Source organism: Ictidomys tridecemlineatus, chromosome 1, assembly GCF_052094955.1.
Source record: "Ictidomys tridecemlineatus isolate mIctTri1 chromosome 1, mIctTri1.hap1, whole genome shotgun sequence".
In the NCBI taxonomy this organism is placed as follows: Eukaryota; Metazoa; Chordata; class Mammalia; order Rodentia; family Sciuridae; genus Ictidomys; species Ictidomys tridecemlineatus.
In genome coordinates this window covers 65,750,162-65,776,720 of record NC_135477.1, presented here as the reverse complement: position 1 = coordinate 65,776,720, position 26,559 = coordinate 65,750,162, and the positions used below count along the sequence as shown (strand labels likewise).

Here is a 26,559-nt window from a genome sequence, read left to right as displayed (position 1 = left end):
GGTTTTTTGTTTCTCTGCTTTTTAAAAATATCACATTGCTATAAAAATACTAATAAGAAAAATAATAGCTTGTGTCTGTTTTAGAAAAAAATCATATCTGGAAACTTGAAATAATGTGACAGCCAGGCTGGATTCTTTGTGAAATTCTCCATAACTTAATTTCCTTAAGAATATTTATGTATTAGATTAATAAATATGTGTTTAAGACATGAGATATAAATATCATTAGCCATTGAATTAGTGAGAGAAAAAAGTTTCATAATTCCTGAATACCATCAATAATCCTTTTATTAGATATATACTCACATTCTTTCCCTAATGACAACCATAAAATTAAAATGGCTTGATAAATTTCATACATAAACTTATCTTCACCTACCTGGATAAAACTTCTGAGCCAGAGCAGGATATAGATTAGGATCCCTTAGTTTTATGTTACCATCACTCATTCCTTGAGCAAAGCCTAAACTATGGTAATCTGCAGCTGTGTTCCAATACCTTCATCTGGGATGTTGCCAAACAGGTGTTATGGTTTAGATAGGAGGTGTCCTAAAAAGCTTATTAAAGCCGTAGCCTAATCAGTGGGTTAATCCCCTGGTAGGGATTAACTGGGTGGTAACTATAGGCAGGCAGCATGTGGCTGGAGGACGGAAGTCATTGCGGGAGTGACTTTGGGTACATAATTTATCCATGGTGAAGGGAGTTGTTTTCTCTCTGACTCCTGGTAATGTCCTTCGCTGCTTTCCTCAAACATACCTTTCTGCCATGATGTTCTGCATCACTTCACTTCCTGAGGAATGTAGTTCTTCATTTATAGACTGAGACCTCTGAAATCCTGAGCTCCCAAATAAACTTTTCTTTCTCTACCTTGTTCTTTTCAGGTCTTTCAGTGGGTCACAAAGGCAAAAAAGCTGACTGGAACGATAGGTTTATTTAAAACTGTATGTTCTACATTTACAACTTTGCCAACAATTGATTGAGGTAAAGAATAATCACATTTTCTACTATCTTCTTTAACCTATCCATTGGCATTAGGGAAACAAATAATTGGAAGAAATGATTAATCTTTCCTTATTATTCCCCAGTACTGCATTCAAGGGTAGAGGAAAAGAGCTAGGATGTATGAAATTTAAATGTACCTTTTGAATGAGAAATCACAATTAAGTTCTGTTGTGCTTCTCCTTTTCTAGTCACCTTCCTTCCAACATACCTTTCTCTAAGCGACTTTATTGTGCAAAAATCATAACTGATTTATGATATATGTATGTGTACTAATATGTGTATACTAACATATATATTATGTATATATATAATTTTTTAAGTTGTAGGATTATACAGACTCAGATATTTGATCAACATCCTGAAGCTTTTCTGTTAACTGAGAAATAAATCATGCTAAAAATTAAAAAATGGAGGAAAATATCAACTGGAAATACATTTTGTTTTATTTTCAGCATCTAATCAATAAGAAGCACATTTTAATGTCCACTGGGCAAATTAAAATCTTCTCTGAGCATAATGAGATTCAGTCTATGAAATGGTATGTTTATGGAACATTACTGCTCCAATGGAAGAGTCTAGTTAGTAGAATTGAATGATATAGAAGAACTGAAGTCTGGAATAAAAGCAAAGATAGAAATGGTGAGATTGTTTAAAGTGCATTATTCTGAGAAACTGAAACTCTATAATCTGTCTACCAAGAATCTTTGCAGATAATAAAGAAGAAAGTTATTGACTTATTTCAACTTAAAGTCTGAAGAATCTAAATGGAGATCCAAGCCACCATCCAACATGACAAGTGTGAGCCACTTTGATTTGGTCTGCCCAGAGGAGACATTCCTCCTGCTACTTTCATAAAGACTGATTGCTTTTGACAGAAATCTGTCTGTGCAGACTTAGATGAGTATGATCCCGAGGAGTCATAAAACCATTAGAAAAGAATGTGGGCTCAGAGGAGCTGCTCATAAAAATGTTCAGATAGAAGGAAGAAGACAGTGAAAAAGAGGATATATTTGCTACATATCCACGTTGTGAATTATGACACACATAGGGAATATTTCCGGTCCTGAGTTTCAGAAATCCTAATGAAGTAATCTTTCTGAGATATCGTAAACTAAATAGTGAGAAAACAGGTCAAAGAAATATTGCCTGTTTTATTTATTTATTTTGCAAACTGCATTTAGATTTAAAAAAAAAAAGCCTCCCATTTTTATTCTTGTATAACTTGTAGAAAAGGCTGTATTTTTGTTTTCAGGCTGGGAACTCTGAGAAGTAGTGAGACAGAAATTAATTGCAAGTGCTTCATTGGCGTGTGATTTGAAATCAATACCTATGGAAGGCCAAGAGAGCTTGATTGGAGAGCAAAATGTCTGACTGCTACACAGGGCCAAATACAGACTTCCACCGAAGGAGTTCTAGAATTTAAATTGCAGGACAGAATTGTTCAAATGGGACCAAAATTGCCAGGCATGTAATTTTGAGTGTCTGTCAGAATGTGGACTACACAAATAAGGATATGAGCCTGAGCAAGGAAGCCTGGTGACCTGAGGTAAACTTAAAATGGCTGGCAGCTGAAGGACATCTGCCTACATCACTCCCACAAGCTGAGATACTGAGCTGTGCTCTCCAAGTGGAACCTGGGTGGTGCATCTCATCTCAGTCTTCATCACAGGTCTGCATCTGCAGTTCCTTTTCATTAGATTATATACTACTTATTTAACAAAAGATAGCAAATTCTATACATGCAAATGCACACAGAATCATTAAAATATCAATTATTCATTGTTTTCCAATGAAATGACCAGGCTTCTTAGGAGCCCCAAAGTTACAAATATCTAGGACTTGATTTTTCTTAGTCATATTAATATTGATCTGTTTCCTTCTTTCTATCCAGAACGATGGCTCATATTTTCTTGAGGTTTTTTTCCCATTTGAGAATACAATCCTAGATAAGGAGAGCTTTACATAATTTTGTCTTTCAGCTCTTATAAACCCCCAGCAAGATAGCTATTATTTTCTAAATTTTGCAGGCAGTGATATTACAGAAAAGCTAAGAAGCTCATACAGATCCCTAGAAATATCAAATAAGAGAACATCGATTCAGAGTTAGGACACTAATATGCTATCTGTATGTGACCTCTGTGTAGGGAGAGAGGCTGTTTAACTGGAAGAGTGTTGTGACATATTCTGGCTGCATGATAGGTGAAAGCCCAAAGATAAACAAACAAACAAAAAATGAGTAGAAATGATTTAAAATTCACTCTGAAATGGTTTACTTTGCTTAATTATGGAAATTAAGGATCAAATCACAGAAATAAACACTTTGAAGATTATTATTACATAGCAACTCAGAATTTACATGTATTTATTTGAAAAATAAAAAGCTAAATTATAGAAAATTAACAGTGTTTCCCTCATGTTTGCTCTCATTCTGTGGCAAGCTAGTCTAAAATGATGTAGTAGTAGAAAGAAAAACAAATGATTCAGAAAATTCAGTGGAAGTCATGCCATGAAATCATGGGAAATACAGAGTGTAATGTACCCAGGCCTCTGAATTTCACTGTTCACTATGAAACATGGAGGTAATCATTTCAAAATAAATTTATGAACCATCCGACATCTGTACCTATCATCTCCATTCTCCAGCTACTGAAATTGTGTAGAACTTTTATCAAAGAATTCCATTCTCTTACCTTCCACAGGTAATACTCCTAGAACTATATTGCCTAAGTCATGAGCAATAAAAATTGTCACAGTGCTCTTTATTCTCAATATATGAACTGTCATTTCAGTCATTGATTTTGCCAGCATGTCTTAAGCATGGAATATTTTCCAGGTGCCATGATGAGTGCTAGGAATTAGAAGCATAAAACACATTCCCTCAAATATTCACCTAATTGTTCTAAAATGTCATAATTATTTACTTAAAAAAAGGAAACTAAATATGACAAATGGTGTCAATCTTTGCTAAATTTGGTTGCTAAATGACTTCTGTAAATAAAGTTGAATGTAGAGTGCAGATGCTCATGTAGTGCTACATGCCAATTAGACATAATTATGTGTATGTATATATATACATAGTAACTGATATTTCTTAGTGCCATCTAGTTTAAAAGCTGCTTTTATGTACATTATCTCATTTAATTATCACATGAAAACTGTAAGAAAGTTATTATGATCACTTTCATTTTACTGATGAGAAAATTGGTATTATAAGAATTTAAATAAATTGATCAGTCTGTATAGTTAGTAACTAGCAGAACTACAACTACAATCAGAACAAGCAATCTTTATGGTGGAAAAATCTGGGTTCCATCAATGCAGATAAATTTTGAATAGGCTTTTGAATCTCATATATACTGAAACAGGAAGGAAATCTATTTAAAGAAGCCTTGAAGTAGAGGTACACACTTAGTATCAAATATGGTTGAAATCAGAAAATCTGTGCCTAACACACCAAGTTTAAAATAAAAAGAAATCCTGTACTTAAATATATTTGTGAAGGAACAAGCACTGAAAGGATAACAGTCTTTCTTTATTCTTTTTGCCTTTACACCAAGTATGTTATAAAAAACAACATTTTCTCAATGGAGCGCCTGCATAAAACCTGGTTGTGAGAATACCACTAAATTAAACTAAATAAATAAAATTAAACTTAATACAGATATATAAATATATCTACATATCATTTAAAGGTTGAGAGTTAAAATGAATTAATTTCTGTCCTTATCCAATCTCACAACACATTGCACATGACAGCATATCAGTATTTGTGTAATAATTGACATTTATACCTCTGGTATCTATTGAAGGTTCCAAAGGGCAGAAAATGTGGCTTATATAGAACTAGGTTTGTCTCTCCACAAATATCAACTTAATTTTTTGAATAGTGTTATTTTCCCACTCTTATATTAGAAAGGATGTGCCAATGCACAAAAATACAAAGTACATATGTGATGAACTTGATCTGCTACAGTTCCACAAGGTTTCATTCATTCATTTACTTATTCTCTTTGTGTTGATTTTGATCTGGACAGCATTTAAAGCTAGGGGTGCAATGAAAACCAAGAGCAATGTACTCTTAAGTCTCATACCATTTGAAATATAGTGGGAAAAGTAGATATTACACAGTGGTTACTTTTAAAAAATTACTACAGCGATAACTTCAAGTAATCAGGTAAAGATGCATTGCACAATAAGGGCATACAAGAGGGCTTCTAACCTATTCTTCCTGAAGTTATCTTCTAATGAGGAAGACAACTATTAAAAACCAAAGAAGGCACACAGACAAACAAACCTGAGTTTTAGTGAGTATTGTGGAAAAAAATAAGTTAGTGAAATGTGCTAGTATATAAATAGATATGTTTTGTGCAGTATTGTGCGGCCCAGAAGAGATAGCATCCTGCCAGCATCCATCTATCATTAAATGATAGCATTAGTGAGGTCAGGAAGTTTGGAATCCCCATGTTGACTTCTGTTACTTATACTAAGTACAAGTCATTAGGAATTCTGTACTTTTTGTTTAAGCTATAACATTTATAAATCTGAGAAGTCACAATAGATATAGTGTATCTTGATTTCAGGAAAATTACTGAGATAATTTTTCACTAAATTTTAGTGAAAAATTTAGTGAAAGATTAATAGAAAAAAGTGTTTCCTGGATAATGATTTAGAATCAACACTGACTAAAGAATCATCCTCAAGTTGAGTGGCAGGCTTGGAGATGTGGATAGCTAGGATAGACTCTTTAAGGGATTAGTCAGATATTTTTATTATAGTTTGAAGGATATGATTTCAAAATATAAAGAAAAAATGAAGGTTAACAAAATGGTTCATATTATGATGAAACTGAGATATAAATAAGTCTTAACACAACTCTTCAGTATATAAAATTCAAGTACATAAAATGCTACTACTGCCACCACTATCACACTGGCTACTGGACATCTTATTATGCTTGGAGGATTCTGAATTCCATTTAAGCCTTAGGGAACTCTATGAATTAAACTACTGTTGCCATTTCATAGATGAGAAAACTGAATTTTATGTGGATTAGATAATTTGCCCAAAAACAGATTTACTAAGTTTTATACCTAAAATTTGAATGAAGATGATCCCATGCTAACTCAGTGCTCTTATCCAGAATTTTGAGTTACTTCTGATTAAGGCAAATACAATTCTTTAAGATTTAGCAGCTTCATGCAACTGATTCTGTCATGATGAAGTAATTCACTTTTTAGAGCCTGCTATTGTAGAGATAATATTATTATTAAGTACATCAGATTTTGTGAGTATTGAGAAGACCGGCATATAGAAAGCACTTGGAACAGGATACAGTAATGACCAACATATATTAGTTAATATTACTAACAGCACTTTTAGATTTTTATAATAAATATCTTCCTACATTTATAGCCAGGACTAAATGTCCACAGACCTGTGTGGATCTAGATAATTCCTAAAAATTTAGGTCTCAGTCATTCATTGTCATTTATTCATTTTTAACAGTTCATAACAGGGTCCTGATATTCTTCTATACTCATCCACTCTTATTTCAAAGGTGACAATAAGTCAAACATAGGGAAAAATCCAATTATAAAAGACTTGATGCCAAGACTCCAAAATATTTTCTCTAATATTGTGATCTACAACATTGCTTTAAAATGAAAATTGAAAGTACCCAATGATCCACACTCTTTGTGGAAGATTTTATACAATTCTAAATATCCATTAAGCTCATGGGATCTATGATTTTTAATTGTGGGGCAATCAAAGAGAAAATTATATAAGCAAAGCTGCTTGGAAAGGCAGCTAAATTTATGTAAGAGAGAGAGATTTTGTTGAGCTATGTTAGTTCATTAACTGTTCTTTCTATGAATAATGTTATTTCAATACACTAGTATGGATTTTTACTTTCTCCAGGACTTAGACTACCTGCAATTTTCAATGAGGCCATAAAACTTATTGTAAAATTTCTAGTTATGTGTATTTCTGTCTGATACATGTCCTATCCATCACAGGATGGTACAGTCAAATAATCCAGAATTTCAGAGAGAAAGTTAGCTTTGTCTTGTTTAGGAATTTATTTTAAAATGACAAATGAGAGTCTCCTCTTTTTAATCTTACTGCCCTCTTATTATATCTGTTTTTCCTTTCTTCCTTCACTTTCAACCTTCCTCTCACCTCCGTGTCTTCTCTTATTCAATCAGCATTAAATGTTTTACTACTTAAAAGTCTTGTAAGGTAGCGGTGAGTACAATGGAGTTTGATGAAGGGCTCCATTAACTGAAAGTGAAGCAATATACAAATAACCATGTTTGTGGTAATTTTATTTTACTGTTCAATGTTTAATTTTTATATCTACAATGAAATGGTCAGAAGTACCTGGTGTTGATAGATTTCTCCAAACATCTTTTTAGTAATTCCATGGTTCTGCAGCTTTCACTTTATTTCATCATTTTTTTTCCTATTGATTATGTTTCTTTTATATCCCATGCAATGTTGACTGTGTAACTAAATAATAAAGAAAGTCAAAGAAAGAAAAATGTATGATACCCTCATGCGTAGTTCTAGCTACAAAAGTAATAACCAGGTGGTAAACAATCACCACAGATTCTGAGCTTTCACAAAGAAAGGCTAAATTCAGCATTGAAGGAACATAAATTTGAGGCACAGTGGAGTACAAAATATAGCAATGTTTCTTTAATATTTTGAGACTGATGGCTAATTTAAGGTTGCTATAAGACTTCAATTATTTTTAAACGAATTTAATCACCTTAATTGCTTTAATCTATTTTTAAATTATTATATCAGCAATATTCAAACTTTTTTTTCTTACCTAGCTCCTTTGGTTCACCTTACAGTACCATCATTTAAATGAACCCTGGTAATTATTTGGTCAATTTGTTTATACATGCTTAAACATGTTAAGCTTTTTAAAAAATAAATTTTATTAGATATCAAAACCAGGTTGGAGATCCCATGTAAATGATTATAATTTTTTTTCTTTCCAAGCATACTAAATTGGTGGGAAAATATACATAAGAAAAATTAGGTATTCATTTTTATGTATGATTATGATCAATGCAATAGCTTATTATGATTCTTAGGTACAAAAATAGTATTATTGAAATGTAATTTCATATAATCTGGAAAGGACATAGTCAGATATATAGAAAACAGCATAATATGATAACTCATTAAAAACTTCTTACTGAGAAATGGAATAGTGGATATATTCCTGTATATGGTGTAAGTTAAAAGGCCACTAAATTTGGAAGTAAGCTTGAGTACTTCTTGTAATATGCTGAGTTTTAATTCTTAGGCTTCTAATTATTGAAATTAAATGATTATTTATGAGAAATTATTTGTATAGCATATTACATCTTTAAGATTTTATAATTTTATGATTTATTTTAGTTTCTGTATTTATGTTATTCTAAACTAATGATGATGGAGTCCTGATAGGAGATTTTATGTATGAAATATACATAGAAATCAATTGTACAGCTAAAATTTCTAAAAATTTTATATATAATAATATTTATATATTATTACATATAATATAGTGTATATGCATATAAAATATGCTATTATGAATGGAATTACTAAAATATGTCTTAATTACCAAGGAAAATCATTAAAGGATTTTGCTCTGAAGTAATCACAGTAAAATATGGTTAAAAGTGTATCATAAAAAACAGAAATAAAAGTAAATTAAACTTAGTGATCTTATACATACTTATTTGACTTATAGGCATAGCCATTTATATTTCTTAAAGATGAAAGTTTTAACCTTTAGTAATTTTTTCTTTATTTCCTAAGAATGAGATTAGAAGGTTTTCAATAAAGGCAGTACACTGTGATATAATATAATTGGCTTCAAGTGTAGCAACAACCAAGTTCAAGTAATAGCTTAAAACCAAGTTCAAGTATTAGCTTAATCAAAAAATAGATGTGTAATACTGGGAAAATCATATAAATTTTCCCCAATCCCTTATGTAAAACAGGACAATAATATAGGTGTTACTTCTCTTGCTATACTGTAAGAATAATATGCTAATATTCACTTATATTCACTGCATTAATATTTTAAAGATTTTTGCCAATCATTATGCATGGTGCAAATAGATGATGGGTGTAGTAGAAATATGAGTATATTTACAGTACAAATATTAATTAATTTGCAAAAGTATACCTTAAAAATATGTAGAATTCTTAGTTTATATAACTAATGGAAGGGATGTAAAATTATACCCAACATTCAAAAACATATTTTCATGAAAAAAATACTAAACTATTATACAGTTTAAAGAAAAGCTACTTTTCCCTCTTTTGAGGCAAGAAAAAGAGGTAAGTGACAGAGAAGAGTCAAAAAGATGGGTTGAGAAAAGGTTTTGTGATATAATTGAGAGGAGAATGAAAAATCTTTAGTGGTAGGATGCACAACAGAATTTGAAGAGGACAGTGGAACAGTGGGAAGCTGTGTACCCTGTCGGTCCCCATCTTCTTCTCCTTTGACTAATATTGTGGACACATTCATAAACTGTTTATATAAATAATGGTAGTGGAAATCAAAAAGGAATGGTTGAGGTTGCATCACTGTGTCTAATTCTCCAGTTTATCTCTGTCATTGAAATTTTATCTCTTCCGTTTGCGAGTGACTTTGAAGTAGTTTCTATGAGAGAAGACAGTATATATATATATATATATATATATTTCTCTGCAACATTAATGCTGGGTTTTACCACGCACTTGCTTAGAAAAAGAAACCAGAAGGCAAGGAATGGAAATAGAGACTTTATACATACATGCATATTAGGTATAGACTTTTGTCTTCCTGTCCTTCATAAAGAAAACACGTTCTGGCACCAAACACAAATTACACTGATTTGAACACTACATGCTGTATGCACATATTAAATTATCATACTATATTTATAATTAAAATAATAAATAATTTACAATAGGTGAAAGAAACCAGGCTCTGCAATAATCGCTGGTGCAAAAGGAATGAGACTTTTCGAGCAGTCCTGAAGCAAAGCCACATCCTTGAGTCACACATATCTGAGTGGAATTGGAATGAGCCAAACATCAATGACCCCTTATTCTATCCAAAAACTCAAGAGTGAGAAAAAAGAATATTGATTATTATGTGCTACTAAGTTTGGATGTTGTGGTTTCACAGTGGTATTGCAGCATCTAGTGATTACTATAGGGATTAATCAGTGATCAGGATCTCTAAGGAGGAACTTAGAGATAAAAAATAAATTCACCCAACAGACCAAATGAAAGCAGAAATTTTGGGTCCCAATCAATCATTTTTATATATCAAGAAATCCTAGAATGCCAAAAGTTGAACCATTATATTTTTTTAAAAAAGTATATTTATATAGAACATTATCTGTAGAAAATAAACCATTTGTTTAAAAAAAAATAAAGAAAAGGAAGCAAATTTGTGCTTTGTCTTTTCTCAGGGTAAGTCCAGAATTGTCAAAGCAGCGTTTTTGTTTGTTTTTTTTTTTAATAGATTAACGTAGTGAACCATAAACTTCCCTAGCAAAAAATTCAATGGATCATTTTTGTAATGCAGAGAGTAAAAGTTTAATAGAAGGAATGAAAGAAAGGTATTATGAATCTCTTCAATTACAAATAATCTAAGTAAATTGGAATGTCATAGAGGCCCTGAAAAAGATAGTAACTTCTCCAGTAAGGACCTCTGAAAGTTTTCCTGAAGGCTTAACTTTTTGTTGAGAGAGAGAGATAAAGAGAGAGACTTATAAAGTCACTGGCCCACCAATAGTAGAGATCACCTAATGTCACAAAGTAAGTTTAGAGGTTAACTAGCAATAGTAGCAAGGAAGTTCTGAGACAGATTCAAATATTGGTTAAAGAACTTCTGGAAATTCATTCATAGTCCTGACACATCTCCCATGTCAACTGAGTGCTGACAGAGAAAGAGAGCTGGGAAGGGCACATCTGATTCAAAGCACCTTAAAATCTTATAGACTGGAAAATTCACCTTCTATTTATTTCTAGAGGAGAATAGCATCACAGCTGGAGATTTTGCAATAACTTTACTTAAAATAGATGCTATGTGAACTGATGCACTCCTTCCGTGCATACTCCTTTCCATTGTCTCTGGATAAATAACATAGGTCAAGCTGCAGCATGGTCTAACTGTCCTTGCTATGGGAAGAAAGGAATTACTAACCCACAATGGGATATGGCTAACAAATTCTGGCAGAACCTAAAGAACATACCTGAAAGTGGATCTTGATTATGCTGGAAGAAATTAGAAGGAATCAAATTCAGGCCTTAATGTAAGAGAGTTTATTGATATGGAAGTACTTTCTCATGATTGTGGCAATGACAGCTAGAGCTTATCCTAGGGCTCTGCTGGGTCATTATCTGGAAAGCTTATGAAAAACAATGACATGTAACAAGCAGGGAGCAGGCATTGGAAATGTCTTGACAGAACTGAAGGGATCAACAGTTCAGCAAAGTGAACATGTTAGTGTGACTTTATAATACAAGACTTGAGAAACCATCAGCTAACTGTTCCCCAGAAGCATCAGGAAACAGGCCCTTCTTTGAAACAATACAGAATGATGAAACAAGAGGTGCACTGGCAACATCAAGAAGTTCAGTCATGTCTGTATACTCTCTAGGGCAGGAAGGAGTATTATACATGCTGTTTTGTCAATGTTCTGTCCATGTTAATCATAGAGTATTGGTTTCTGTAATTGGAATCCAGGTGGAAGTACTCAAGTATCAGAAGCAAAATAAATAAAATATATCACAAGACAATGATAACTTTCTAAAATTCTGGATTATTTAACTATACCATCTTCTGATTAATAGGATATGTATTTGAAAGAAATTCATATATCTATAGTTTTATGGCCTCAATGAAAACTGCATGTAGCCTAAGACTTGGAGAGAATAAAAATCTACATTGACTTATTACAGGAAGCAGTGGCCATTACATAGTGATATGTTCTTGATAAGAAAAACAGATATAAATGATAATTATGGCATCAAGAAAAGCAACTCTGCTCTTAACATTATCCTGATAGACTCTTTGGGGAAGAGATACTTCCTGTCCTTGCAAATTTGGACTCTGCTGCACACAGAAGTTCTGGCAGGAGTGATGCTTTCACTAAGGGGACAAAGTAAGAATCCCACAAAATCTACATTTATGGTAGATTGTTGGATATTCAGATCAATCAATCACAGACCCAGAAAGGAGCCATAGGTTCAGAAAGGATACAGAAAAGTGTTGATACAAACTAAAAATAACTTGTAGAAAGGGTGAGAACATATTCTATCACATAACAAGTCTTAATGTAAAATCAGTGTAATTAAAATAGTATGGTAAATAGAGTAGTAATTCAATAAAACAGATGGAGAACACAAACAATTCTTCCACATTTAGATGGGCTGTGTAATTAATGTAAATGTGGGTCACTACTTGCTCTTGCATACAGTTCTTGACACAATTTGGCAATACAAATAAAATTAGATCTACATATATTCATAACGTAGAAACTCAGTCACATGCATGTGAAAAGAAATAACCCATAAGTATTCACAACTGCCTTGCATTCTCAAACTGCAGACTACTCAAATACTTATCAGTGGAGTATAAAAATGAATTATGGCATAGTCATGTACAATAATAGCATGAATTAATAAACAGGCAGATATTTGGATAAATCATAAAAAGATAAAGATGAATGAAAGATGTCAGATACTAAAACACACATAAGTTTTCATTATTTTTATATACATTTCACAAAACAGACACAACTAAACTATATTGTTTATTGATGCTTATTTGGGTTGTAAATCCATGAAAGAAAACAAGGAAGTAGCATAACAATTAACTACAGTGGAGCAGAGTGACTGTGTCTGAGAAGCAGGCTAGTTCTCCTGAAGAAGCATCATGTACCCATACATACTCTATTCATATTCATGTTTGTATTTTAATAATTGTAATGCTGTGATTTATGCTTATATCACCTTCTGTGTATTACATATTGTTCTTAACACTTACAAGATAGGAGCTGGTCTTAATAGAAGCCTTCAGAAATAATTGAACTCCTTCTTATTAAACCAAAGATTGCTTCCCAATGTTTTTCCCCAGTTAGGCAGTAAAGTCAATGCCAGTAATTGTGGTGAGCTACTGCATTTGTAGAGAAGGAAACTGAACACAACTAAAGTGAATAGACCATAAATTTTCATAAGTCTATAAAACAGAAGTGCAATTTGTATAAAGTGTGATCTCATAAATATGTAATGTTGCATAAAAATATACAGCCACACGAATGGAAGAGGACAATGTGATATAAAAACAGGTTGATATTTCTTCTTCAACAAATGTTAAATAATTTAAGTAGAGTATGTATTTAAAATAGAAAATATGATTTCAAATACATGAGCAAACAGATTGTTAGTAGGTGTTTTACACTTTTCTTCTACATAATCTTTATACCTGGGAAAATCATTATTATGGCCCTGTCCAAGGATGAACAAATAGATATATTATTTTGTTCTCTACCAACTCTAAATTTTATTTTTTTCTTTGCATTAACACTTTCTTTAAATAAATGCTATATATATATACCTATATATATTATACATGCTAAGTTCTAGAAATAGATATATATCCAATATTAAAACTTCTACTGTATTTGTCATGGAACTTATTTACTTATGGGTGCACTTGTGCAGTATGTCAATTATGTGCATTTAGATGTTGACACGCTACTTCCACAAAGTTTATGAATTGTCAGTATGAAACTTTGCTTTTAGATATGTTTAGTCCATTAAAGATAATTTAAGTTAGCTTCCTTTCAAGAGTGAAACACTAGGATACATAATGAGGTTTCTAAGATCCATATAGAAGAGTTTCTGCTTTTAAGAAGTTTGAAACAAATAGATAACATGAATATAATTTAGTACCATCAAAAAATGTGCACAGTATAAAATGTGGTACTATGGGTAAGGGAAAGTTTTATGGAAGAGATTATGTATGACTAGGATTTTCAAGGATAAGTTATCTAAAATAAAATAGGCAGAAAGAAGAAATTAAAGCAGGGGCATGAACAAAGACATGGGGAGAGCTTTGAGGACCAATATTACTTGAGTGGTAAATCTGTTAAGATACAAGTTTGGATGACTAGAGATAATGTTCTCGAAGCAATAGTGGGTGGCGAAAGATGTGTCTTGTGTACTGAGTGATGAACGGTTTGTTAAAGACATCATGCCAGCACTTATATTGAAGATACTCACGAGGAATCAAGACTTGTATCATGATAATCTCCCAAGAGCCATAGCAACTGTTCAAGAAAAATAATAAGAGCCTGATGGAGGGTATTATGAGAAAGAAGGGGAGAAGGGGAGAATGATTGGTAACACGTAAAGTGATCAATATTGGTGATTGACTATTTATGGAGGTAAAGGAAGAAAGAGGAAACTCAGATAGTTCCAGTGCACCTGGCTTGGGGATGATTAATTGAGATGCAGAATTGAGGAGGAGGCAGCCTTCCTGGGGAGGGTGAAAATAAGAGTCCAATCTTAAACCTGTTGAAATAGAGATGCCTGTAGGGTATTCAAGTGGATTTATTTTACAGGTAAATGTCTATGTGAGATTGTAGCTTAAAGAAGCAGAGGGGCTTAAGGTACAGATGTGGGAGATATCAGCAACTCAATGTAATCATATCTGTGGGATTTAACATGAGTAGGACTTCCCAGAGGAATGCACAGAGTCACAAGGGCAATCCAGAAGATACTTCCAAAAGCCAAAATTTATGGAGCAAATAGATAAATGAAGGCAGAAAGTATCAGACACGTTTAAACATAAAAACCAGAATTAAGCACAGATTTGAAACGGATCACTCTATTTGAAATGGATCACAAGAAGGAGATTGATCCATTTCAAATAGAGCAATGAAACTATTTAGATGAAAATAATGTTTCACAATAAAGAGGCCATTAGTGATCTTGAGTTTAGGGATGGCTGTTATTCATTATATATCTAGAACTACACAACTATGACTATACATACATACACACACATACACAAATAGTTGGTATTATTGCTAAAATTGGTGACAGGGAGGCTATAAATAATTATTGCAAAAATACACTAACAAAATTTTTAAACCTATTTATAAACTGATAATATATAAAAGATCAAACTTCACAAATTATTAATGTCCATTTAAAAATATTTTCAGGCAGCAGTATTAAAACAGACACCACCAATTTTTCAAATTGTGTGTTTTTTTTTCTTTACCCAGCTGAGTTTCTGTGTTTGCATTATATTGTTTGACTTGACAAGAGAGCCCATAAAATTCCCCACTTGTGGCCCACTTAAAAAAGAAGTATTATAGTTTTAGGCACTGTTGCATGTCATGCTGAGCTACAAAAAATAAAGAAAATGCCATAAAGCTGTCCACCTTCATTTCATTTTTAGAACCCCACACAGGGAGACAACAATTATATTAATCAGAGACAGACTGTTGAGGTTTAGATTTATTTTGTTTAATACTGAATTGTATAGCTGAAGGAAACATCAATTTCTTTTTTAAATGACACCATCACTGCCCTTCTAAACACTGCAGATTACTAATGATTTTAAAATTGCCTTAAGGGTTTAGAATGGGATCACTACTACTACATCACAGCTAAGATTTAGCGTGCAGATCTCACACTGGGAATGCATTTGCTTTTCAGGTTAAATAAATTCAGCGTCTTTTATTTGAGAACTGGGAGAATATTTGTTGATTCAGGGCTCACTGTTTGTAACCTACGGCTAAAAGAAGTCAATTTAACATGAGAATTGCTACAAGTCTTTAATGGGAAGTTTGTTGGGAAGTGCCTTACTCTATACTTCATACCATGCTAAGAACCTTATTTAAACGTACTTGTTCCCAAGTATGCCTTCTCTGATGCATTTGTGCATGCACTTATGCCCAAGATTATTTTGAAAAACAGAGATGAAGTTAGTACTTATTCTGAAGAATTCCGGCACTTAAGAAATTTCTCCATGAAATGCTACTATGAAGCCTAGACACATTTTGTATGAGCTCAAACCTTCCTCCTTCCACTCTCCTCCCCAGCCCTCCACTGTACCTATCCACACAAAGAAATGCACCTGAGGCTCCTAGAGTGGAACATGTGCTCAAGCAAAGGCAATCTCATTCTCCTTTATGTTCAATGTTACCTACATGACATGTGTGTATTAATCCTTCCAGTCACTACAGGAAATTCTGTTATCTAAATTCAAAATTCTATTCTACCTCAATTTGTTGATAAAGAAGTCCAGTCCCAGAGAGGCTGCATTACTTATTCACAAAAACAATAATCATTTTGATAACTTAATCTAACTCAGTATGATTCCAGAGCTTGAGATTTAACCTGTTGATCAAGGTCTATGTATTATAGGGCTGGATCTGGAGTCACAAAACAACATGATTTAGTGCAAGGATGAATCAAAACAACAGTATTTTCATCAAAAGTATAAGGAATAATAAGGGTCAGGAGGTAAAATGAGAAGTCTGGTGAATCTAACAGGGGAAGAGTGCTTTCTTTAGAGTCTATCCATCTGAAGGCTCAATGGCCCATCACAGAGATTTCACCGTACTCTGCTGTACATTTCACAGAGCAGAAAATATTGGGTCCTTTTAGCAGAGCTCCAAGGGACCTAAGGTCCATGTTGTAGATTTAACAGCCTATGACTTCACAGAAATATTTAGGGTCTTTTGCTGCTATCTGTTGACTGAGGGATGTGGGGTCATCAAAGTGCTACAGTAGCTAGTATGAGGCATCTTTTATCTGGGACCATTTCTGAATATAAACCATGGGCTTGCTTGTGATCCAGTCAGGACATGCATACCCTATCTCCTATGAGATACTGTGAAGGATCCAAAACAAAATAGCAAAATGACAGATTCTGTTATCTAACACTATTTCACTAGGACCCATTGATGCAAATTGTTTTAAATCTTCCATTATTGTTGGCTGTTGACTGAGTATCTTCTAAATGCCTCTTCATTTTCATTGTATCTTATATCTTCTCATTTTGCCTGATATCTTAATTTTCTTTTACTTTTTTCCAAACCTAAAATATTACTAATAGGTCAAAAGGAATTGGGATGGTGGGATGATTTTCCCATCAATCCTGACCTGGCCACCTCAGTTCAATGTAACAGCTCTGAGTTCTTCTAGGAAATGATTTATATTACCCATTTGACACTTAAAACAATATATTATTACTGTGTTTATTAGGTTGATTCTGCTCACATCATTTCCCACTTACTCTCTTGCTACCACAAGTACTTTGACAATATTAATAAGATTTTCAATTCTGAAGGTGTTATATTATACCTTGTGAGTAGTAAGATCTATATTTGCTGGTTTGGAGTCTATTTTTTCCTATGCTGAACAACACTTTTTTTGCTACATATAATCTATAAATATTGCTTCAGAAGTAATTCTTGTTAATATGGTTGTAGTAATAACTATGACACTACCTTTAAAAAAGTAGATAAAAAGTTCCTTCAGCTTTTGAATACAAATATTAGATTATTCATATTAACATATCATTAGAATATAAACACAAACCAATAACTCAAATTCAGTAGAGTAATTAACCATACCTAACTTGGCTTTAAGTGAGTCTTAATAGTTTTTGTTGACAATTAAAATTAAATATTATAAGTGTAGCATGAGTCATTTAGTAAAATTAATGTATTATATAATTATCATTAGATAGCAACAGGAGACCATTATGATGCATCAAAATTCCATTCCAAGAACATTACAACTTCTCCAAAACTGCAGAATCAGTTGGATGTAGACTGCTTTGCATATTTTTCTCTTCCTTTGTACTTTTGAAATCATTTTAGTTTTATGAAAACACATTTTTGCCTAAAGAACAGGACAACTATACTGTATTAAATTATGAGTGTTTACATTCATATTTCAAGTTTTAAAACTAAAATAAATTACAGAAGCTATTTCTTATCAAATTGAAAAACAAGGCAAGAAGGAGAAAGGTTAATGCAGGAAATTTTCAGGAACAAAGAATCACCAGGAAAAGTGGCAGAAACAATAAAAATGAAAATTAAACTAGAAATAATAATTGTATTGATGTCTACTCATGCATTTTAATTGTATACTTCATATGGTTTTACCTCAATTCCAAGTATTAAGAAAATAAGAAAGTCAATTTTCACAAATTATTTCAATACCTGTAGTTGATATATACAATTAAAAGAATTTGTTCTCAAAATATGATATTGTAGAATTAAAAAAAAAACCACAATGTAATTTAATCACCAGTATGATTAGTTCAGGACTCATATGCTTGTACTTTTACCCTTTTGAAATTTAGGATCTTCCACTATAAGCTATTCAGAAAACTATGTTGTCATACCTCAGATTCTTCATGGGAACCCCAGCATCTTCTATAATGTGGCTTAGGGAAATATTTATGATAAGGCATGTCTTATGATATGGTTTGCTTTCATTGCTCTTGCCTTTACTTACACAATTGCCTTTTCTTACACAATTACCTTTGCCTTGATAGTAACCGACCCCTCCCAACTTCACTCTTACCAGTATTCATCCTTATGAACAAATTTCAGCATTTATCACTTTCTATGATTTCTGCATATGTACCAAATGAAGAATTTATCACTTTAGAGCCAGGCTTCCTGATGCAGGCCTAATTCCTGTAGTTGGGGAGGCTGAGGCAGGAGGATTGTGAGTTCAAAGCTAGCCATGCAATTTAGTAAGGCCCTAAGCAATTTAACAAGACCCTATCTCTAAACAAAATATAATAAAAGGGCTGGGGATGTGGCTCAGTATTAAGCATCCCTGAGTTCAATACCCAGCACCAAAAATAAGAAAGAAAAAAAAGTAAAGAATGTGTCACCTTCTTAGTTTGGTATGGGAGAAATTTTCAGTGTCCAATGCTATCCTCAGAACATTGGAATACTCTAGCCAACTTTCAACTGCTAGCATCTATAGCCTAACATACCTCAGAATTCGCCTCCTTCTATCAGTATTATGTCAGTATTTGCCTACTTACTGGTGATGAAGAAAGGCCAAAACATTGCCACTTCACCCCAAGCACCTGCAGCCATGCACTCTCATGATTTAGTGTATGAATTTTCCATTTCCATCACTAGTCAGGATAAATAATTCTTAGTACAAGTTTATACCTTTTCTTATATACCCTTTGATACCAAACTCTAGTTCTTTTAGTAATAACTGATTTAAAGGTAATCCCTTTATTGGATGCTGCTCCTTTTCCTTTTATTGCATATCTCCCTTATCTCTTCTTTAGCGCTACCTGAATTTCTAAAAAAAGATTATATACACCTGAATCTTTTGTCTCTATTTTTTTTTCCTTATGGTAAGACATTGGACATTGGAGATATGGCAAGGGAAGTGGATCCTTCTGATGGGTTTGTGGAGTTAAATCCTTCCAGAGCCAGGAAATCAAAAGAACCACCAGGAGATTGTAATTTCACGATGACCCAGATTCTCCCCTGTGGTGAATTAGGGTGGCATACAAATGAAGAGGATGTATGTTTTATACAATCTCTACAGGCTTTGATAATGACAAAGATAATGATAATGACTGTGGAGTTCCTAGTTTTCATATGATAAGGGATAGGATCAAACTAGACAAAATCCCAGAACACAAGAAAGTCTAAAGAAACATTTCTCCTTTGCTATTGCAGAAGACTGGATATAAAACTAGGTCTGAATTATAGAAATGGCTTACTTCAAAGCACCAATAATCCTGTTCAAAAGTCAGGGCATGAACAGGGAATAAGCAGGACCCTGAAAGTTGGAATTTAGACAACCAGGTGGCTCACATTTTCCTACAGGAGGATTCTTTTCTCCAATAATGGTTTGGTTTAGATGAATGCCCTCCAAAGGTTCATGTGGTAAAGGATTGGTCCTGAGCATGGCACTATTGAGAGTTGACAAAACTTTAAAGAGGCTCTAATAGGAAAAAACTACACTTAATGTAGGAACTCAGCCTCTTCCTCTCTCTCTATTCCTGGCACAAGATGCACATAGTTTGCTCCACTAAAAAATCTCTTCATAATATGCTCTACATGAAAATTTTAGTTTGGAATCATGGCTTAGAGGCTCAGTCCATAGTCAGTTGATTCCATTGCTCTGAGATGGAGGTAAGGCAAAATATTATGGTGGAAGCCCATGGAGGAAGAAAGCTGATCAGCTTAGGCTGTCCAGGAAACAGACAGAAAGCAAAAGGCTCCATGGACAATATAAGCCAAGGTGCATAAGTCACACCCTTAGTGATTTTCTTCCTTTAGTCACACCCCTCCACCTATAGTTACCACCTAGTGGTCCATTCAAATTAATCCATCCAATGGATCAATACACACTTGAGGTTACAAATCTCATAATCTAATGATTGTCATCTCTAACCATTGCTACATTGGACATCACATTTCCAACACAAAGTTCTCAGGGTCCCTTCATATCTAAATTATATTTCCTGGAGAACAGCCTAGAAGTGAGTTTTGAGAGTGCTGGCCAAAGAACATGTATGAAATGCAGGACCTTTAATCAATACTAAATATTTGTTTACATGGTCAAGTCAATTCACATGTAAATTTATGTATTTTATGCTTTGAATATTTCTATCTGAACCTAATAATTCAGTTCTCTAAAAATATCTTATGTCCAAAAAATAGAAATATATTAAATAAGAATAATCTTACATTAGTCAATGTTAAATTACACAACAATCATAAAATGCAATCTACATGCTTAATAAGTTAAATCTAGATGAATAGGATAAGATTTAAAAAAAAAAAAACAACTTGTAGAGTATCCAGCAAAGTCATTTAACAGATTACATTAGCTTCATCTCTTTTCCAAAATTAAAGTGTAAGAAACCATGCATTTTTTTTAGAAACACATTTAAGATATATACATAATTATTCCACTTACCCTTACTTGACCCACAAAGGCATTGACTTCCTCCTCCACCACAGATAAGTTTCTAGGCAGATATGGATCAAACACTGGAGCATTGTCATTGACATCTGTCACTACCACGTTTACTGTGGCAGTTGAGGTCTTAAGGGGAAAAAAAAAAGATGATTGAAAGTGAGAGGTGCTATTTTTATTTTACATTGAGCTAAGTTGCCATCCCGGCATTTCTCTATTTGAAAAGTGTCTGATTCCTATTCCTAGTCAGGAAGCAGCAGCCTCAGCCTGAAGTTTTCAGACATCTCAAAAACTGATGGAAAAAGCAAATGATGATATTAAAGGGCAAACATCTTGAAAATGTCAAGTATTTCCTGGAGGCTTACTTTTCAGGAAATGATTTTACCTTTATCTTGTTCACATTTTATGAGTGGCAAGTATATATACACATATGTAGCTCTTTATCCCTGAAAGTACCATTCCTATGGTTTTAATCACATAATTTTCACTGTTTAAAAATAAAACCTAAGACATTATAAAATAAAGTGGTATACAAAGAGATATTCTCAAGCATGCTAATACTATTACTATATATCACCTTAGTTATTGTCATGATTTATATCTAAATCAAGAATTTGAGTACCATGTACTTGTTGTGGAATTATTCCTCTATAATCATATAGCCTATGGGAAGGTGAGGATTAGTATGTGCTACCTAGTTTAAAGGCAAGTGTTTCACCTTACAACCACAAAATATTATGTTGGTCAATGACTTGGGCACAATCAAGTTTACTTTGTCATGTGTGGCTTGAGCTGGAAACTGATGTCTAATCAAATCCTGAGTTCAGCACTTGGCCTCTACCTATCTCTACCACAGTGTGGGGTAGTTCACAGAAGGCTAAGGACAAACCCTAAATTAAAAAGTCAAAAGTCCATTATGCTGCAGTATAAAATATTTAATGACATATAAACAAAATGTAGGGAGAAAAAGCAGGTAAAACAGTCATCAGAGATTTGTTCATCTTTTGTTTAAAAACTACAGACACAATTTTTACCAATCTGTAACTGATCTAAAGCTAGACTAAAAAGCTGAGCATAGATAAAACAACTAAAGGTGAATGCATCTGAAGAGGATTTGTAGTAGCCATGGTCTGAGGGGTCAAAAATTGGATTTTCTTGCTGCCAAGAAGAGTGGTAATGATAAATAGTTGATGCTTTTTGTCAAGATCACTGAAGTTCTGATGCATGATGATTATATGATGATTATATCAGGCCTCAGTGAGACTTATGCCTCATATCAAGCTCTGAATAGACTAAGCTGAGCTGTCTCTATTTTAAAAGAAGCCAAAGAAGGATCTCTTTTTATCAACATGGTTTATTCTGAATCTCTATATTTATAACATATTAAATGTTCAGCAGTTATTAAAAAATCACCGAGCATAGCAGGGAAGTATTGGGTATTAGTAATGGATTATTTCTTTATCTTGTATGTCCATGGGCATATCCATTAAAAATTCATATAGCTACTCTTTATGATTTATACATATTTAAAATTCAATAAAAATTTTATTTAAAGACACACATAAAGATGGTCAGAACAGCATTATAGATACAAAATCTAGAAACTACACAAAATTCCATCAATAATAAATGTTTATATAGTAAGTTTTACTCAAGCAATGTCATAATACATGGTAGTAAGAATGAATAAACTACTTTGAGTAATCATTTGGATAAATTTTATGAAAATAAAGTGAAATGAAAAAAGTCAGAGAAGACTGAATATAAACTATATACTCCATTTAAATTATATAATTCCATTTATATAAATTTCAAAACCAGGTATAATCTCTACATGGTGAAAGAAGTCAAGACAGGGTCCTTGGGGAAGAAGATATAATAAGGACTGTATAATCAAAAGCCTGGGCTTCTGGAGTTCTGATTAATTTCTGTTTCTTAGAATAAGTAGTAGATACATAGGTGTGCTCCATATGTGAACTTATAAATTTGTACAATTATCATTTGCAGGTTCTTCATTTAAGACATGCACACATACAAACATACACATGTGTTGTGAATATATATGTAAACAAGTTCAAATGTTATGACTAGATGAATTGCAGATATTTTATTGTCCCCCTCTAACATTTATATTTTTCCCAAGAAAGCTACATGACTTTTATAACAAAAAGTATTTTAACAAATATTATTTCTTTAAAAGTTAGGTTAGAGTTGAAACCAGGGTAAGAAATGTGTGTTGTACAGTTGAAGTGGTTTCCAGTTTGCCGGAAGGTGAACAAGACATTAAAACTCTGAGAGTCACCTTAGCAGTTTGCTGGCTTTTCTTCAAAGTACCTGATCATCCTACAGGGCAGACTATCTGTACTTCCCAATCAATCTAATCTACCCTGTTCTCTTCCTATTCTTTTAGAGTCTCATTCTTGATACTACAAAGCTGTATGTTTTCAGATTGTTCTCTATCCTCCTTCAAAGACTGAGTCCTATAGTTGGGTAATGTACAAGAGGACTAGATCACTAAGAAAACTGAAAAATTAAGTAACAACATCATTAAATTTGGCGCCAATAGGGTCTGATATTTATGGACATTTTGGCACATCTCTCCATGAGTTAAGAATTTTACTGAAAATGTAAAAAAATAAGTGTATGCATTCTAGAAATGTAAAGTCATAAACATAAATATACTTACAGTTTATATATTTATTGAAAAGTCTGAAGATAGCACTTGCATTAGATTTACTTGGGTAATCAATTTAAACCAAATACTATTTCTTGGCTATACATTAGAACTATTGACTCTATTTTTTGAATCTATAAAAATTATTATAGACTGGTTAACTGTAAAACATGGGATATGAATTTTTGTAGATTGGGTCCTAAAGACGGTAACAATGTGCTGCAATATGGTTCCAAGTGGTATAGTATATTAAGGCCCTTTATTAAGGATAGATTTTTTTTAGATTTTTAAAATAAGATATTAGTAAATTAGCATAGATCATTTAAATTAACGATTTAAAGATAATGTCAGTTAACTCATTTTCACAATTTTTAAAATCAATTTATATTATGCTAATTAAATTTTAAAAATACCAAGCTAATAAACCAAATTAATAATTAATTAATAATTAATTCTACCAAGAGAATATCCTTACTGATCATTTTCTCAAATGTTTTGTGAACTACTAGCTGAAAATATATGTAATTTAGTATTAAGCACCAAAATTGATCACTTTTGTGTTTTATATCATAGACATATCCTCAGAATATACATTGTGTTCAACCAAGTCATTTAGATATTTCTGTTGTAGCAGAAAATTTGAATATACATTTATCTTCATAAACCAGTATGGTTATGAAATAAAGACACAGATTAGCATTATTGGTTTAGTATAGCATGTCTTATATAAAGTCATAATAAAAGAAGACAATGTATATTCATCTACATTAAAGTATTTTTTCAAATCATAAAAATTTATTTTAATTAAAAATATTTTATAATTGTCCTATCTTTTATACCATATACTTAACATAACCTACAAGTTAATTTTTTAAATTATTAGAAACTAGTTTAAAAGTACAAGATACTTAAGATGTTTAAAATGTATTCATTCTGATTCCCAAGAGAAATTATGATACTTTTCTATTCATAAGGATCTAAATGATAATACAATGAATAGAAATACTTATAAATTCACAATAAGAAGAATGTGTACTCCATGTAATGGAGAAATAGAGAACGAAATGATGTACCTGCCTTTTATTTTATTTATTTTTTTGTCAGTGTTGAAGTGTATCCAGAGACACATTTATACAAATGCTTTTTGAATTTTTGCATAAATCAGTAATATTCAAAATTCAAAAGATCATATCAATTAGATTATAAATTGTGTATGATTATATTAATTGACTAGAGAAGCCTTTAGATTCCATAATATATAGTTATTCTTTTTATGAATAAATTTTAGAGCTCTTTGGAGAGTTTTATAAAATAATTATGGTGTATACATTTTCACACAGAGCGAACACACAAAAACACAGAAATATATGTGCATATCTGAATACCAAAGCCAAAAACATAATGTTGCCAATGTAAAATTACTGATATAAAAGAATTCATATTTAATTTAGCCAATGTCACCCATGTTAGCATTACCAAATGTTGATAAAATAATTCTATTTTGAGTAATGTAATTTGTATAATATTTTAAGCCCAATAAAGCAATGACCGGGCCACTTATTTAAGTGAATTTATTATATGCACCCAAAATGAAAATTTCTCTATCTCAATTACTTTATTTAGGAATCTCAGTGGTTAGCCTCTTCCTATATAGAACAGAAAAGCTGCTGCAAGGACCAGAAGAATCCACTGAAAAGACTGTACACTGGAGAAATGCTGATCTGTGGGAAGTTTAAAGTGCTAGGATGGGGCTAGCCCTTCTCTAGGAACATTGTCTTTCTTAACTTCTACCCTGTCTGTAAAACACAGAGTTTGAACTTTGTTTTTAGGATCTCCTCCATTCCTAACATTTCACAATTAGAAAATTAAAAAAATAATAATGTTGTTTAGTCCAAATTTAACAAATATACACAAAAGTGTGACATCTAACCCATAGAGATAATTAAAGAGGTGAAGACACCATTAGTAATTGATTATTTTGGCAAAAAGTTCCTTTCAAAGCAATAGAGCACATTCTTTTTTCAAAAAAGTATGTACAAATTTTGTTTCTTCATACAAATGATGTCATCCTAAAATGAAAGTTATGCCTCAGATAATTTTTTCATCTGTGTAAACAAATAAATATAAAATAAATAAACCAGCTTTTATCAAGAAAGTCATCATAAATGTATATATATAAAAAATCATATTCCTTCATTTTATTTATAAAGTTGTATAGAAATTCTTAGTGTTTTCTTCATCTATGTATTAATCAGAAATTTTAAGGTAATCAATTTTAGCAGTAGGTTTATTTGTCTCTGAAAGTTATTTATACATTTATGAATGAAAGATACATTTTGCTGCTATTTGAGTTCATGACTAAAAAAATCATCATACATTTTACAAGTATATTCTGATTTATTTTATTTAGTATAATGTTTTCTAGGTCCATCCTTATTGTTACAAACAATTTCTTACTCTTTTAATGTCAGTAGTATTACATTATTATACATACATACATACCTACATTAAATACATGTGCCACATTTTCTTTATTTATCAGTGGATGGACCCTTACTTTGTCAGCTATTGTGAATAATGCTACAATGAATGAACACAAGAGGGCAGATGTCTCTTTGACAGATTGATTTCAGACCCTTTAGATAGCTACCCAGAAACAGAATTGCTGAATTATAATGTCATTCTAATTTTAGGCTTATGAGGAACTATCATACTGTTTTCCATTTAGTTGTACTAATTTACATTCCCACCAACAATGCACCAGTGTTTCTTTTTCTTCACATTCTCACCAACACTCATTATTACTCATCTTTTGGATAACAGTCATTCTAATAAGTGTAAGGTAGTATTTTAGGCTTATGAGGAACTATCATACT

The 26,559-nt window shown here is 32.4% G+C and overlaps 1 protein-coding gene across 4 annotated transcripts in view; it reads right to left on the bottom strand.

The window, feature by feature from the left end:
* The window catches only part of Pcdh15 (protocadherin related 15), a 1,597,439-nt gene that overhangs the window by 178,732 nt on the left and 1,392,148 nt on the right, over window positions 1–26,559 (bottom strand). For all 4 annotated transcript variants that reach the window (XM_078041965.1, XM_078041960.1, XM_078041968.1 and 1 more), the window contains one exon: window positions 21,010–21,138. In XM_078041965.1, coding sequence (XP_077898091.1) covers window positions 21,010–21,138 — 129 coding nt within the window. The remainder of the gene's footprint in view (window positions 1–21,009; window positions 21,139–26,559) is intronic.